This window comes from Rhyacophila brunnea, unplaced genomic scaffold (assembly GCF_057557595.1).
Source record: "Rhyacophila brunnea isolate RB1 unplaced genomic scaffold, BYU_Rbru_1.0 scaffold_6, whole genome shotgun sequence".
Lineage (NCBI taxonomy): Eukaryota > Metazoa > Arthropoda > Insecta > Trichoptera > Rhyacophilidae > Rhyacophila > Rhyacophila brunnea.
The window spans coordinates 16,655,913-16,672,405 of NW_028233276.1; the positions used below are offsets into that span (position 1 = coordinate 16,655,913).

Sequence of the window (16,493 nt, forward strand, 5' to 3'; positions counted from 1 at the left end):
CATACTACCATTACATATTAGGATTTAATTCCATTTCCTATTAGCAATGCAATATCAATATGGACATCAGTATTATACGATTATCGAAAATTACGTATCAATACTTTTAAACATCCCTAGCAAAAATAACCAATGAAACTAAACAAGAAAGAATCTTGAAAGTTAAATAGGTACTCAATAGTCAGTTAAGCTAATTATTATCTGTAAATGATAACTCAAGAATGTGCAACATAAAATATTGCTTTTATTGGGTATATTATTTTATTCATCAATAAATTATAATCCGGTAGGTAAACAAAAGAGTATGAATTTCGACAGAAAACTTGTCAAAGTGAAACCATTGCCTAAAACTCAAGTTATCTTCATACGAAAAACCGTTGCCAAACAAGAAAAATGTGAAGACACACAGGTACTATGAATGAAATAAACGCTTGATATTAATTAACTGTAATTATCAATATTGGCAATAGATAAACATTGCTCAATAGTGCTTAACCATAATTTATAATGAAAATACACTTAAAACTAAACTCCATACCTACCTTGTATAAAATAAGATACACATCTTAACGCAAAATGTTGCAACTATGTTACATGCTGCTGTATAAAACGAAGTATCTCTAACCCATCTTGTATAAAATAAGGGTAAGATTGCTGCATGGGTTTGTAGGTACTCCTTTTACACACTGAAACGAAGCATTCATGTCAATAACTTTATAATGATGAGAAACAGATTTCTTTTTTTATTCTAACGTTTTAAGTTGGGCTATGTATCCATCATCAGAAGGGTTCTCTGAGTCACAAGCTAAATAGAAAAATAGCCACTTTGTTACCATATTGGGAGTTACAACAGGAGTACGCATTATCTATCCGCTAAAACGCATTCTGTTGAACGAGTCATTGTAGCACGTATAACATGATAGGACAGTGAAAGATATTACATAAAACCTTCCTTATATACAGTGACGTCCCGAGACAAAATGCCGCCCCTGGGCAGCGCCATAATTCCGCCCCACTTTTGTATCTACATACTATTTAAGTACCTACAATATTTTTTATTATCCGTGTTCATGCCGTTTCTGGTCAGCAAGGACGTCGTATGGCAACGGAAGTAAACTAGACATCGCGAACCCGACAAAAAATTACTGTCCTGTTAAAAACCTTTTGTATTTTGTTTCCAACCAGTGATGTGATTTTTTTAAAGGAAAGATACTTTCGTTATTAAGTAGGTACTCAGTTTAGGTAGCCATTTCTATATATACCTACCAAATGATTCTCCTTGATATGCCGGCCTTCGAGTAACCGCCGCCCCCAAGCGACGCTCAATCTGCCTACCCCCACGGGATGTCACTGGATATATAGACGGAGCCTAAATAATATATGAAATTGAAACTAAAAAACTAATTCCTAAAATTTCACATTGCTGATTTATATATAGCAAACTTCACCTCATTATTGCCCGCATCTGTCAACGAATAGGCTTGAATAGACTTTAGGCAGGGTTTAATTCAATTTTAAAAACTAATCATCTGCAAATTGTATTCTTAGTTCGATGAAAACAAATCAGTATGACTGACAAAGTTTAGTGTACACTATTCATATTGACTCTTAACAGCCTACATCCACCCCTTGCCACTGATATGTGTAATGGCAGTTATATAGGAGACAAAAAATTCATAATACTTAAACTAGTAACTATAACAATAATTATAGATATACTTATTGTTCTCACCTGATTATATATAGATATCATAGTGATATATTTAATCACCTTAAATTGGTAAATTGGTATATTACACAATGATTAATTTTTAGATGTCTCACGACAATGGGGAAATCACTGTCAAAGTGGAAGACCAGACATGGTCGCAGGAGTCAACCGACACATCGCAATATAACGATAGGCAACAGTCAGTAGTTGACTCCAATACCGACAGCATACAAGGCAACAGCTTGTTGAAGGCGGGCGTAGCTCAAGAATCACACCAGGTTTTGCTTCAAGGAATGGTGATCGATCCACATAACATTGGGGAACTATTAAAAATGAAGCAAGTAAAAATTAATCTTAAACATATATACTGAAATAATTGTAGGTATTTTGATCCAGACTATGGTTGTCTTTAATAACGTCTTCATCACTCATGATAAGGAATGGTTGACAACAGTGGCGGCCGGTGATTTTTTGGATTGTAATTTTTGAGGGTGCGCTGGAAACTTACCTTATTGAAAAATGAAATCAATTCGACGTTGTTTTTGATTTGACAAAACGTTATTGACATTTGGGAAATTACCTGTATATTTTATATTTTTAATAAAACATGTTGCGAGTTACTTAAATCTTCATTGGATTAGTTTTAAGAAACGATTGTATCTCTATATAAATATAAATACCTCTTACTTTTAACGGAAGCCATCTTATTCTACATAAGTACATTATCTTTAGCAATTTGTACACTGTATGAATAATGATTATTATGAAACTGCACTTTGTGAAATAGTATTAAGATTTATTAGCTTATCACTAGAATTCTTGGATTAATAATTTTCCATACGTATTATAAATAACCGTCATCATTTCGCGTTTAGTCAACACACAGGATAATGAAATATTAATTTTCCAGAAATGCGGTAAGTAGCAAAATTATTTTTATCTTCAATGAAATCAAAATATCTTACCAACATTACCCATTTTAAATTTAGAAAATAATGAATTCTATTGTTTTTAGTTTAACAGGCATTTTACATACGAGATTGCTTAATATGATACTAAACATAATTTGAGCATGAACAGTAAGCTGCAGTGTCTATAATAACAAACCATAATTCAAATCTGTAATTGCTCTCTACTCAGACCAATATTATATCATTTTACCCGGTCGGCGCACGATATTTTGGAACTTACGCATGGCGAAAACGATTAGCACGGTTTAAGTTGTTTTATAATGGCTTTAGTTCATATTAAGCTTTGGGTTCATTTTAAGTAAACTAAATATATTACCGGGGCGCAAATGATTTCAAAACGACGTATACAGTGCATAGCGCCTGTATTATCGCCTATTGGCAATATGGGCACATCGGTTTATGGTTTGCATTACAATAAGTGAGCGATAATATTAAAAACCTATGAAGAAAAAATATGACTTACGATGTTGAACGATGTTTCATAGCAATGCAAGCGGTGTAGTGCATTTGTATGACGTTAGACCAGCCGCCGCTGGTTGACAACATATTATTTGAGTCGCCGTCACTGATTTTCTGTTTTCGGACCATTTTCAAGATACTTAGTTCCGTTGCATGAAGTTTTTCACTCTCTACTTATGTCCTGAATATTTTTTGTGATTCGTAAGACTGTGTTAAGATGTGGTAAAGCTGGGGAGGGGTGGAACGAATCCGATAATCGACAACTCGGGTGGAGGGTTTATATTTAAAGATCAAGAAGACAGCATGTCAACAATATTTTTCTGTTTTTTAAAAACTCCGGTGACTCACCCTCATGGTGACGCACACGGCATTACCTGCATCTTGATTTTAGAATTTCAGATTCACCCAATTTACTGCAGATATTACCAAAATAAGCTATGAATAATTAAATTCAACTTCAATTCGACATCTCGTCCATCTCCCATATTGCTGTATTAAAGTAGACATTTGAATATAAAATTTACCTATAAACACCTGTGGAAAGATATTTCTTCGTCGTCTTCCATGTATGCACCCAAAAGCAATACAATGACTGTTATTTTTAAAATGAATTATCAAATAATACACTGAGAAATATGTATATAGGTTATGTAAACAAAGCAACAGACTTCAAATCAGAACGCCAGCTGTCATTTAGCTTTTGGGGCTACTAATTAATAGAAGAATAAAATAATGAACTTGAAAATTCAAACCGCTTTCAAGTTTCTTCTATCTAGAGTCCAAATTCTTTAAGGTTTACCTTTCATTATTTCTTATTTGTTTTTGAAACTGAATCTGGAAACTTTAAAATATTTCAATATCATATTACATATTGATAGTTTGACTTAATATGATTGTATATTTTTAGCATGCTAAGAAAGCGGGGTTTTCGAATGTCCTCCTTCCAAAAAAATTACATGATTAAGTACATGGGGCAGCATCTTGACTTAGCGGTGGGACTGTCCAATGGATACCAGGGAATCAGACGCAACCTACTTATGTGGGAGCAGCTCAAGAACAAACTGAACTCGATCGGTCCACCGAAAAATGTTGCACAGTGGAAAACGGTTAATATCTCATTGTGATTCATAATTATTAATTAGGCTCTTTTTTATAAATATGTATATAAGTAGTACATGGTGAAACTCACAATCCTTGGCAGAGAAGAGGCATGTTGTGAAATGTTTTGACAGATGATGTAGTGAATTTTAATTTGGTATTAAATCCATTTCAATTTAAATGTAGCAGTTGTAGATGCACTAGCATAAAACATCCAAAGGGTGACAGTTACATACATCATTCTTGCAAACCTCGTAAATCTGAACTTTTTTTCAGGGGGCATTAAAACTGTCTAATTTTCGTTGTAAATGGAATTATGAAATATTATTTTAAATGACTAAAAAATTGACAGACTGATTTTTCCGTTATAAGCCCATATTCCATTGGCAGATTGCGTCTGGCCCGATCGTCTGCCACGACTGTCAAACTCTATTCTCTATGGTTTTCAAGGATCGTGAGCGATCGGGACGAAAGTGGAAAATTTTCTATTATCCGTCGTGCGATCCATTCATTATCAAGCGAAGATTGGCGAAAGCGTACGAAAATAGCCGAATATGCGCCTGCTCGCGAGTCATGCAAACGGTCGTTCATTTCATTCTACTGGTCGATTTCAACTGAACAACTACAAAATGGCGAAAACTCAAAAAACATATATGGAGTATCACCGAGGACACAGTCCTCGTCGAATTAATACACGCCAAAGGTATAGTGTGGAACGTAAAAAAACCCGCCATATTCAATGGCGATCACGCTGTTCATCAGTTAGCCAACTTTTGACCCAGTGTTTTCGTTTACGGCGGTCCTGACCGCCTGAGCCAGTTGAAATATACCTAGCCATACTCGCTACAATAAATTAGTCTTTGGATTATTCGATTTCGATATTCGAATTACTCAATTGGTTTGGAGATTCAAGCTCGCCCAGTTATTCATGATGTAAATTAACAATAAGTATACAAACTTTCTATAAATGTCAAACGGCCGCGTAAATTTTAACAGATCTGATGCTCGCTAGGTTTGACAGCTGACAGCTCAGTTTTTTTGACGTAAAATTGCGCGGGAATGCGTTCAGTGTAGCCACCAATCTAAGAAATATCTAGTTTTCACTGAACCTATATTTTTAATAATAGCAACACTATTATTATTTTAAACCAATCAAATCAAGGACCAACGAGATTGAATCGTTGCGTGTAATTGCAAATAGCTGTCGGCGTCGATCGTTGGATCGGGTTGGGTCTGTGCGTCTGCCAATGTAATTAAGCCTTTATGGACACGATTTATGAGGTTTTTCTGAACTGATTATTGAAATGATGCAATGAAATGTGCAAGAATCCTCAGACAGAGGTAAATACTTGTTAATACTTACTATAAAAATCCCGTTTTTTTTACCATGTCGGATCCTAATACGATCATATGGGCCTCCACAGAGTGGAGATTTTTGTATTAACAGATTTTGTTTTTACGAGAAATGGATTTTAGCCACTTGCTCACCTTATTAGGGTCATACTCTAACTCTACACAAATTGAAAAACAATATGTGTACCTGCCAGACCCAGGAGTTATAAATATATTTTATTAAGTATGAAAATAGAGCGAATAAGTACCTAGTAATATGTAATTATAAATTCAATACTGAATTATAATAATTTTTTTAATTATGTCCATGTAATCTGAAAATTTATTCTCTGCATTTTTAGGTATGGAAAGAGGTGAAACTTAACGCTCGAAAAAGACATCGACTCATGTTGGATTCCCAAAAAATTGGCAGACCTATCACACTAGAAGAAAATGACATCAATGTTATCAAAATTCTGAATTTGAATAATCTAGAGAACCCCGATGCATTTGCGACTGACCTAGAGGTTGCAATAGAAGAAACGCGAGTTGCGTCTCCATTGCCATCTCCGGAAGCTGATCATGAACCCAATTTAGCTTTAAATATCGAACAGGAGGACGTCATAGAAAATGCGTGGACGAATACGAACAATAGTTTTGTGGGAGACGCACCTGAAGTTACTCGAGTGGCCAGTCTAGCAGGTAACATGAAATCACGTAATGATTTTTATTTCAACATTCAACAGTAATAATGTGAGTGATATAAAATTGTGGTATGTCACCAAAAAACAGTATTCCGCCGCAGTAAGATATTTGACTTCCCTCTACTAGCTAGCGTTGTGCAGGTTGTAAGTGCAACAGTTCTAAGTAACTGGTAGATGCAGGTGTTCATCGCTAAAGCGCAGTATCTTGCCATCTGAATTGTATGCATGGTAATCGCGGATCGACATTGCTCAGCGGTGAGCAACGTTCCTTCTTATGCTGCAAAAGAAACTACTTAACTTGAACTTGCTTTACTAAAATGGTTTTTGAAGCAAATGTGCCGTCTACATAACAATATGTATTATTTCCAGTGTTTGCTAACTGTACTATAATTATAGTGTTTGTACTACCTATGGCACTCCTCCTGTCTGTGAAGGATATGCAAAATTTAATGGGTGTCAGGTTTTGTCTAAATAGGCGAATGTCCCATACATTCAACAGTATGGGAAATGCAGTCCGCCCCGTGCAGTTACCAACGGTGACTGTGGTTAGTGGTTGTGACTGCAGGCGGTGTAATAGCCCCACGGTAGCCAAAGGACAATGTAGATTAAACTAGAACATTATGATGAGTATTGAATTATTTTTAAATTTATAGAAGAATCCAAGAAACCAACATGTAGAAACCGTAGAAAAAATGGTAACAAAGAATCAGAAGAAGACAAAGCTTATCTTGATCTAATGACGGAAACCAACGAGGGATTGCAGGTAACATGAACATTTTTAAACAAACCATTCTTTGGAAATTTCATCTTCCACCTATATATTTTTTAATGATCTTAAATGAAATCTGAATACTCGTACTGTGTCTATATTAGGCCGGTATTAAACTCTAGAAAGATCTTTGACAAATAAATGTCGATGTATTGTATGAAGAATATTTTATAAAATCTGTCTTTTTGGTAATAGCGCAACATTTTAACTTATATCATAGATTAGTCTATAGCCCCGTTTACATGATTCACTTTTGACAATCATCGTGGAGGAATACGTGCATCGTGCAAAAATGCTGCGAATGCGCATCCACACCGCTGCCCATGCCGCGCATGCGCATTGCGTCCCTGAATAATGTCATCATATTCCCCATGATATTACGTCGCATTACCCATGGTTTTATCCACTAACGACTCTTTTTCCTATTTCCTTTTCTCTCGATGAAATTTCTTCATTCATATAACAAACAATCACAAATTCTTTGGATTCCAGCGTGCACCGCAATTTCACTTGACGCCATTTTTTGAATGAATTGAGTATTTCACTTGTATTTCACTGTAGACAAAAAAATGACCTCCTGCATTCAATTCACTGCGAATGATTATCAATTAATAAATAATGATTTCTATAAAGCAGGGGTGTAAACTAATTTTTACATAAGGTCTACTTCGGAGAAGAAAAATCCTCCGCGATCTACTTTATATTTATATATATATATAAATATAGTATTTATAATAGATATATTTTTAAACCAAAATGTTATCTTACTAAGAAAATTAAATAAAGCATTGTACATAGACAAATTTTATTTACATAACTGTAGTTATTTTATTTACATTGTAAGGTGTCTACAATTTTTGTTTAATTTAGTAACATTACTGCCATCTGTTTTATGGTGTTAGAATTAGATAATTATAAATTTGGATAATAGAAATATTTATAATAAATAGAATCACACTATACTTCCAAATTATGAATAGATTAAATATGTTTGGCGATCGATCAAAAATCATTTTGTGATCGACCTTATTGACACGCCTGCTATAAAGTGACAACCTAATTAGAAATCCTTTTCTGTTTGTTGTTCACAGGCTATATCAACATCTATACAGAACCTCGCAGATTCTCAAATTGAATTACGGAAAGTTGAAAATGAAAGAAATTTAATTTTCAAAAGTTGTTTAACGCTATTCAAAACTGTTGCACGAAATATGAATTTGGTAAGTCTTTATATTGCAATTGATAAACAAATTACATATTCCAATCGTATTCAAACATTACCCAGGGTCGGTACGGCGCAAGCTGTTTGAAAAATTTAATAATTCCAGACAATCTTAATACAACTTGTTGACACACATTCACAATGATAGATCTCATTGATGCTTCTATTTGTTACTTCCAATGTTTCCTCTCACAATATAAAATGGTTTTTGAAGAGCACTTTTCTCATCTTAGTAATTGGTTTCAACAATACTTTCAGGAAGATTATGGTAAAGTTCACATAGATTCAAGATCGAAGATACAAGATAAGAAAGAAAATGTGCTATGAATCAAGTTATATTACATTTTCTCCTTATGCCTAGTCCAGAACAAGAATATATCTATACATGAACAATGTTTTCCATCCGCGGTGGACAAAAAACATTTTAAATATTCATCAATATCTACAAAAAGTGTTTTTTTTTAGATGTTATTTTACATTATCGGCTACATGATAGTCTAACAACATTATGTCAATCTTTTCTAGTTTTTTTTTAAATCGTCAGTAAAGTTTAACGTTAAGTACATAAAGTTACCCTTGTTTTCATATTTTTTTTTTAAAACCATACCTATAAATTTTAACATCACCATAAGCAACATAAAAGTACAATACTCAATAAATTATAAAATATGAACATTAGGTTTTAAATAAACATCTCCTTTGTTAAGGCCATGCATTAGTTGAGACACGGTCTAAAAAGATCGTCGCTAGGCGATGCGCGGTTTGCGGGTCGCGGGTGCAAATGAGGCATGTCAAACCAAATATTATTTGTCTTATAAATCCAACATGTGTCTATTTAATGTTCTGTTTATTGTTTTATCAGTGACAATAATAATATATTCATTGACATGTTTTCTTTTTAAAGTAAATGGGTAACGTTTTAAGTCATCTTTACACGATTTAGGAATTATTACGGCCGTCGCCATCACGAAGCAAAATGACGTCCTTCCAGCTCTACATGCTCTCTCAGAATGGGAGCGAGTGCAAAATTTCGTCGCGCCTATGGTAGAAAATTATTTGGCGTTTCTCTGATGAATCACCTTAAGTTACAAGAAACCAAAAAACCTTTTTTGGCTCTCCTGTAAAGTTGCACTTTTGTAGATAGTGTTTGACTTTAAGTACTGAATTTTGATATAACATTCGAACAATTTTTGTAGAATACATAGTCATTAGTTCACGAACAGATCTATCTTAAACTGGAATAGTCATTACATCACAAAATGTCATTTTTAATTATTTAAATATCTTTTTTAGAATGTCCACAGAGTCGAGACAGTTTTAAGTACAATTTTGCTGAAAATTTGTTAAATACAGATTTTGTTCCCAAATTTGGAGATAAAGTCTGACTCTCTGGTACAGATTTATAATTCTATGTTGCAATGATCCAAGTCATTAAGTTAAATGGTTTCTGTATTTAGAGTTGTATACATATTTTTTTAAAGAAATAAATGTTGAACACGCACGATTCTTGTAGTGCTTGTTAATTATGGTTGGCTTTATTTATATTTGTTTCTTAAATTTTAGATGACCCCGCCAAATGAAAGGAGATTTAATGAGGACGACAATATAGAATGACTCTTCAGTAAATTAAGAATAAATACAATGGTGAATCTGCTGCTGCTTCTTCTACATCAACATAACACAGAAGGAGATGCCTTTGACTAAGTTTGTTGTCATATCGGCTGGATTTTCGTACATATCATTTAAAGCAAAAGAATAAACACTTATTAATGCTTGAAGACTTTGATTGCAAATACACTTGTGTCAGGATGTTTTTGAAAAGGCCAGTGTTCTTCCTTTTCTGTTGTGTCACTGTGTCACTGCTGACATTTCAGATAAATCAAGTGTCATGCAATCAGGCGCGCGCACAAGTGGGGGGGATCGCGAATGACTGAGAATCGCGATTCGGGTGATTTGGCTGTCGAACAGGTCGGCCATACTCGTGTGGCCACTGGGAGACCAGTGGTACTCATAAATTGGTGCAACCATCTTGGGCATCCAATGTTTGCTTTAATATTCCGACAGCGCAGACGACACAAATGGACACCAACGATTCCAATAATTATGACCTTTGGGCCACACGCATTCCATAACCACTTGTGGATGCGACAGGTTGCAATAACTCTAGGTGAGCACTCATAGTTATAGCTGCAGACAAGGTGTTCATCGCTAAACTCAGTGCGGAGTATCTGGGTGTAGGAAATAAACCTGGAAAATAACAGGGGTCCACGATTGAAGCATCAAGAAGCTGGACCCCCTACTATTTTTCTGTGAGCGCGCCTGCATGCAACTGGTGCTGCATTCAAAGACTACTGTAAGCAAATGCTGTGAGAACATCCCAGGTTTTCCTTTTCCTGAGATTGTCAATTATAAAATTGTGGAATTTTTGTAATTATTGTTGGTGAGATGATTTTGTGAATACAAATGTTCCCCTGTTAACCCATCTAAATGGTGTTTTATTTTTTTTTAATTCTATTATATCTAAATTAAAGGAAATTTAATATGTGAATTGTGCTGGTGTCATTTACATAAACAAATACATTCAAAACCATGCCATAGGAATAGTCCATATTATGTATGATGTCGTAAGTGGGGAAGGTGGTCCGATATAATATGATGATTTTTGATTAAGGTGTTAGTGGGGATTGTAGAAAATGTGACATTACGGACTAACAAAACATATACTTATTTGTTTCTAATAATAAAATATTAAGTAAAAGTATTATAAGTGCAGGTCTTATGATTTTGTTTAAGTTTGAGCGGTTCAAAAAATTCTGAAAAATGTGTCATTTATGGATGACTCCATATAACATATTATTTTTAGCACTTCATACTAGATTGAAATATTTTTATATAATTAACTCAACAGAAAATAATTGACTCTTTAGGAACTAATTGCCAATCCATTTCCATGATAAAGTAAGGAATTGCTTTATACAATAGAATTTCGATGATCATGATGTAAGTAATTATGGCAATCATTTTCGTAGGAGCATCATGAAACGGATGGATTAATGGTGGAAATTTTCAAATAGTAGTCGGAATAATTTTTTTTTATTGTTCAATGATCTAGATTTATCATTATCTGAACCACTTTCATCTCAGTACACATAATCGAGGTGAATTTTTTAACAATGAATCGGACAATAGCGCGGGCGGCCTGCCTACCCGTATCTAACATTACCACTCCACCGCTGCTATCTGACCACTTTACCTACTTGCATCACAATTCACGATGAATTGTTGTTGGTGCGTTATTTTAGAGATGTTTTATCTAGTAACTTCAAAACCTTTTGAGATATCGAGATGAATTGGTACCGACAACGTAGTCTATATGCTGTGTAAGTTTCATTGATATTGTTCCAGTCATTTTTGAGTTGTAATCGATCAAACAGAGAAAATATTGCAATATTTTGTACTTGGTATCATGGAATTAATAGTCAAAAGACAAATGAGTCGCTTGGAGTCAAAACTCACATATTCCAAAAATCAAGTTTTGAGATAATCGCAAAAAACCAACAGTGCACTATTTTTTGTAGTTAGAAGAGAAGTATTGAACTCACTTGAATATTAATGAGTAAGAGAGTCGATTAACATTATTTTTTTTTTAATATATATAATACTCCTAACGTTGCAGACATACAGCATACTATGAGAAATAGGGCTCCACGGTTGGATAGAAAGGACTTGGTGACAAAACTCACAGTATTCTTTGAAATATGCGAGTTATGACACCAACAGTGAACTTTGTCAACGTTTTTCACATGGTTTAAAGTGACTTTTGATAATCAACTATTTTTCTGTATATAAAGTAATGTATTTAGAATCACTTGGCATATTTAACTAAAAAACGACAAAATTGCAATATGTGAGTTATGACTCCAAGCGACTCAAATATTTCAAAATCACAGACTTTCTAATTTTATTATCATGTAGTATTTATTGATTCAAATATCAATATACCAACATTCGAATTTGAAATATTATTTAAGTACTGTGCCAGTAATGTCTTTGGTGCTTAAAAAATGTATATTTAATTTAATTAATTATTATTATATACCTACCTGTGAAAAGGTATTTTTTAATAATAAAAATGAAAAATAAATCTATTGTTTTCTTTCCCTAATAAAAATCTCCGTAAAATATCAAATCAACACATATAATTTGTTTAATGCTAAGTTTGCTCAATTATTCATCTTTATCTGTACCTGCTCTTTAGGTGTAGCATATGGATACCACGCAGCGCCACTAAAAATCCATGCCTCTGCTCAAGTATCTTAATTGAATTCTGTGTATCATAGTAAAGTTGTCAAACTTTCATTTGTATTCAAAAAACAATCAACATAAAGCTTTTAATAGTTAACTATGTGAATAAAAAACACATTAATGCACAAGATGCCCTTTAATTCATCAATACATTGATCACAATACTTGGTATGTACAAATTTAAAACAGGACAGACAAATAAACGAAGCCGGTTACTCTTTGATGTCGATTTTATTTAATGCAATTTCTTGGCTGAAAACATGATTGATAGGTGACTGTTAGTTTCAAAGTCGGCAAACTTCAACAATATTTATTTCGATATAATACAAAAAACTTGTAGGCACACTTAGGGTTCCCATATTTGACGATGATAAAAAGAGGACATATTTCATAATCAGCACCGCCCCATGTCCAATTCCGTACTTGGGGCGCCGGGTTCGATTCCGGTAATCTCACAATATACACATGTCATTTTCGCAATTCAGAGTGTTTCTGTAATTAAACCCATTGTCAATGATTGCTAGATCTAAATAATTTACCCCGAAATGTAATAATTTTACAATCATGAGTTCTCATTGTCATATTTATTAACAAACAAAAATTAGTATCGAGTAAATATTGCAATTAAGAAATACAGTAAGGTACCTACCACAATTCTTTCAAATAAATTATTGAAAAAAATATTTTGTCAATCGATTTTAGAAAATATTAAAATGTTCATAGCGGAAAAAGAGCACATATTACACATTATTCGAAAAAATGTAAAAATATACCGGACACGGACCTCAAAAAAGAGGACGTCTGGGAACCCTAGGCATACTTATAACACATTTCTATTATTAGAAAACAATGTTTTAAGGTTTGGAGATAACCAGGTTTAAAACTGTGCACTAAGTTCTGCATTCAGGTGAGTACCAACTGTTGGTACTCATTATTTCCAAACTTCCCAGGCGAAATTTTTGTGTTATACACTTTTATTATGAACAATTTTATGGGTTTTCAAATTAGTTGTGTGATTGCATTTGTAACTGCAGACATCGCAAGAGTACCGCCCGTCAGAACTGTGATGTGACATATGCCTCCGCAACGAGCCCGGCAGTCGACATTTGAAGCCACAGATATTACAAACATAGGGTTTATTATCGGGGTCATCTCCGTGGATTAGCTGCTTGTGACTCTTCAACTGCTGCCGTAGCTTACATTTAAAATCACACTTATCACAGTTTAAAATAACGCCATCATGATACATAGCTTTGTGACGTTTAAAACTATCCAAACGTCTACACTTATAACTGCAGGCCTCACAGGAAAATAAAAAATCAAAACTGTGATTTTTCTTGTGCCTACTCAAATAACTCGTAGACAAAAACCTCCTATCACACAAATCACACGCATAAGGCTTTTCATCACTATGAGTCTTTTTATGTAATAATAAATAATGATAAAGTTTGAAAGTGAATCCACAGATGTCACATGAAAATGGCCGTTCATCCTTGTGGATGGATTTGTGCAGTTTAAACGACGATATAGATCTGCACTTGTAATCGCAAAGCTCGCACGAATATATTAAACTCTCATCCGTGTGAATTCTCTTGTGCTTTATCAGATAGAAAAGAAGTTTGAAATTCAAGCCGCAGATTTCACATATAAATGGTTTTTCGTCACTGTGTTTGTTTTTGTGGCTCTTCAACGCTGAAGCGTTCTTGCCTTTGTAGCCACATTGATCGCATGAAAATTGTTTTTTATCAATATGAGTCAAATTGTGCTTTTTTAATACAACTAGTTTGTCACATTTAAAACTACAAAATTCACATGAAAATGTTTCTCCATGAACCTTTTTATGTTTCGTTAAATACTTCATGTTTTTATATTGGTTTTGACATATATCACAAGTATATAACCTGCTTTGATTGTGTGTTAATAGATGCCTCATTACTGTAGATCTACGGTGTGATTTATAATCGCATAAATTACAAGAGAAAGGCTTCTCTATAGCGTTTTTATCGGTCTTCATTAACTTTGAATCTTCGCCGGACAAAGCTGACACATGCGTATTTTTATGCTCTACTAAATCGATTTCGGACACCAATTTTACCCCGCATATGTCACATATAAATTTTTTATTACTATTATGAGTTTTTTTATGTTTTACCAAATAATTTACGGTATCAAATTCTTTATTGCTTTCTTTGCAAACAAACTTTAGTATATTATTTGGTGTTTTCTTCTTCTTTTTCAGTGAAGGTTTCTCATCACGTTTTCTTTGGTTCATTTTAAAACCACCAGTTGTTTTACTTTTCGTAACTAACGGTGACATATCTTCTGACTCTGAACTAAACCCATTTAATCCATCCACACTTCCAGTTTCATTTTTTACTAAACAATGTGAATCTAAATCATCATTCTCCTCAATTTTTACATCGCAATCTATTACAACAGAAGTTTTATTGAAACCAAACGAATTGTCTTCAACTATATTCTTATCCAAATTATTCAAAGAAACAGTATGTTGAATGTTGTGCGTTCGAAACTGCTCAGCACCGGTGTGAAATGTATTTTTATGCGTCGCCAAAAGATAACGACTTTTAAATTTTAAATCACATAGACTACATTCAAATAATATCTCACCTGTGGTTTGCGTATACTTTTTAAAAATGTTAACATTTGACAGTTTTCGCTTGTGTAATATTTTATGTTTTTTAAATATACATCGAAACTTACTTTTTAAATCGCAAACTGAACATGAATACAATTTACTAGTATTATGCCACATATTGTGTTTCATAAGTTGTACTAAAATTTTAAACGTATCTCCACAGATGCCGCATGCAAACGGTCTTTCACTATTGTGAATAGTTTTGTGTCTAATCAGACTACTTATATTATTACATCGATACGGGCATGTATCACAACTATAGTATCCTATATCAGCCTTATGACTGGATTTATGTCTCTTTAGACTGTGGATACTGTTAGATTTATATTTGCAGTGCTGGCATGCAAATATTTTGTTGGTGTTATGAATTTTTTTATGTTTCAGTAAATGCTTAAAGAAATTATATACAGAGCCGCATAAATCACACGCAAAGGTTGTAATATTTTTGTTAATCATCTTCTCTCCTTGTGGTAGTGTCTTCTTCGGTCGAAAGTTGGAAACCATATCAGAACAATATTTTATCTTCGTCTCATGTAAATGTGATTGGTTAGTTAGGTTAAGCTGGCGCTAGAGACCATACAGGTCCTGCACAACTCTCTATCCCGAGCTTTCTCTCTCTCCAGTCGGTCACGCTCAGCCTAGTGGCGTTCCTAAATATATAAAGCCTCCTAGATTCCTGGATTTCATAGGATTGACTTGTATTTAGGTAGTTTCATTAATGTAGTGATAATTGTCAATCTATTCTTATTTAGATATGTCTAGGTGGTTCGTAATTTATGTTGTCAGAATTCAAAACTTGATGTAGAATTTTTTGTAAAAAAAAATTACCAATACTGTAGTATTTATTGACTGTTCATGATTATATTAATAATATGAAGATTACCAGAAATCGTCCATGATACCCGGTGATAATCGAGCTTCAAGTAGTCAAACTCCTACATACAGTACTTACTTACTTTTTAAAATTTATCGCTAATAATATAAGCCTGCGATTAAGAAATGGCACTTTTAAAGATAACATAGATTGACTCGTTGAACATCTTTTTGGAATAATCTTCATGTTCTAATAATCAGATTTCATACATAGAAACGTATTTTGAGAAAAATCAACAAAAACAGTTGTCAAGTCAATCGATCGATTTTGACATTTAAATGTAATGTTGCTATTTAAAAACATACACGGAAACTAGGCATCAAAAGAGGTATAATTTATTTAGGTAGGTACCCAATTAGAATATTACATAAATATATTATTTGTTTCGTTTA

The 16,493-nt window shown here is 33.7% G+C and overlaps 1 protein-coding gene across 1 annotated transcript; it reads left to right on the plus strand.

The window, feature by feature from the left end:
• The first annotated feature begins 84 nt into the window (after window positions 1-84).
• LOC147065303 (uncharacterized) lies at window positions 85-10,751 on the plus strand. The gene is made up of 8 exons (XM_085956631.1): window positions 85-170; window positions 291-409; window positions 1,816-2,048; window positions 4,049-4,247; window positions 5,934-6,273; window positions 6,929-7,038; window positions 8,136-8,264; window positions 9,830-10,751. The coding sequence occupies exons 2-8, from the start codon at window positions 305-307 to the stop codon at window positions 9,878-9,880; spliced, it is 1,167 nt and encodes a 388-aa protein (XP_085812757.1). The 5' UTR covers window positions 85-170; window positions 291-304; the 3' UTR covers window positions 9,881-10,751.
• Window positions 10,752-16,493: the final 5,742 nt, after the last annotated feature.

Coding starts and splice junctions, on each gene's coding strand:
- LOC147065303 (XM_085956631.1), top strand. CDS start 305: ATGAATTTCGACAGAAAACTTGTCAAAGTGAAACCATTGCCTAAAACT. Junction 6,274..6,928: donor TCGAGTGGCCAGTCTAGCAG/GTAACATGAAAT, acceptor TTAAATTTATAG/AAGAATCCAAGAAACCAACA. Junction 7,039..8,135: donor AAACCAACGAGGGATTGCAG/GTAACATGAACA, acceptor TGTTGTTCACAG/GCTATATCAACATCTATACA.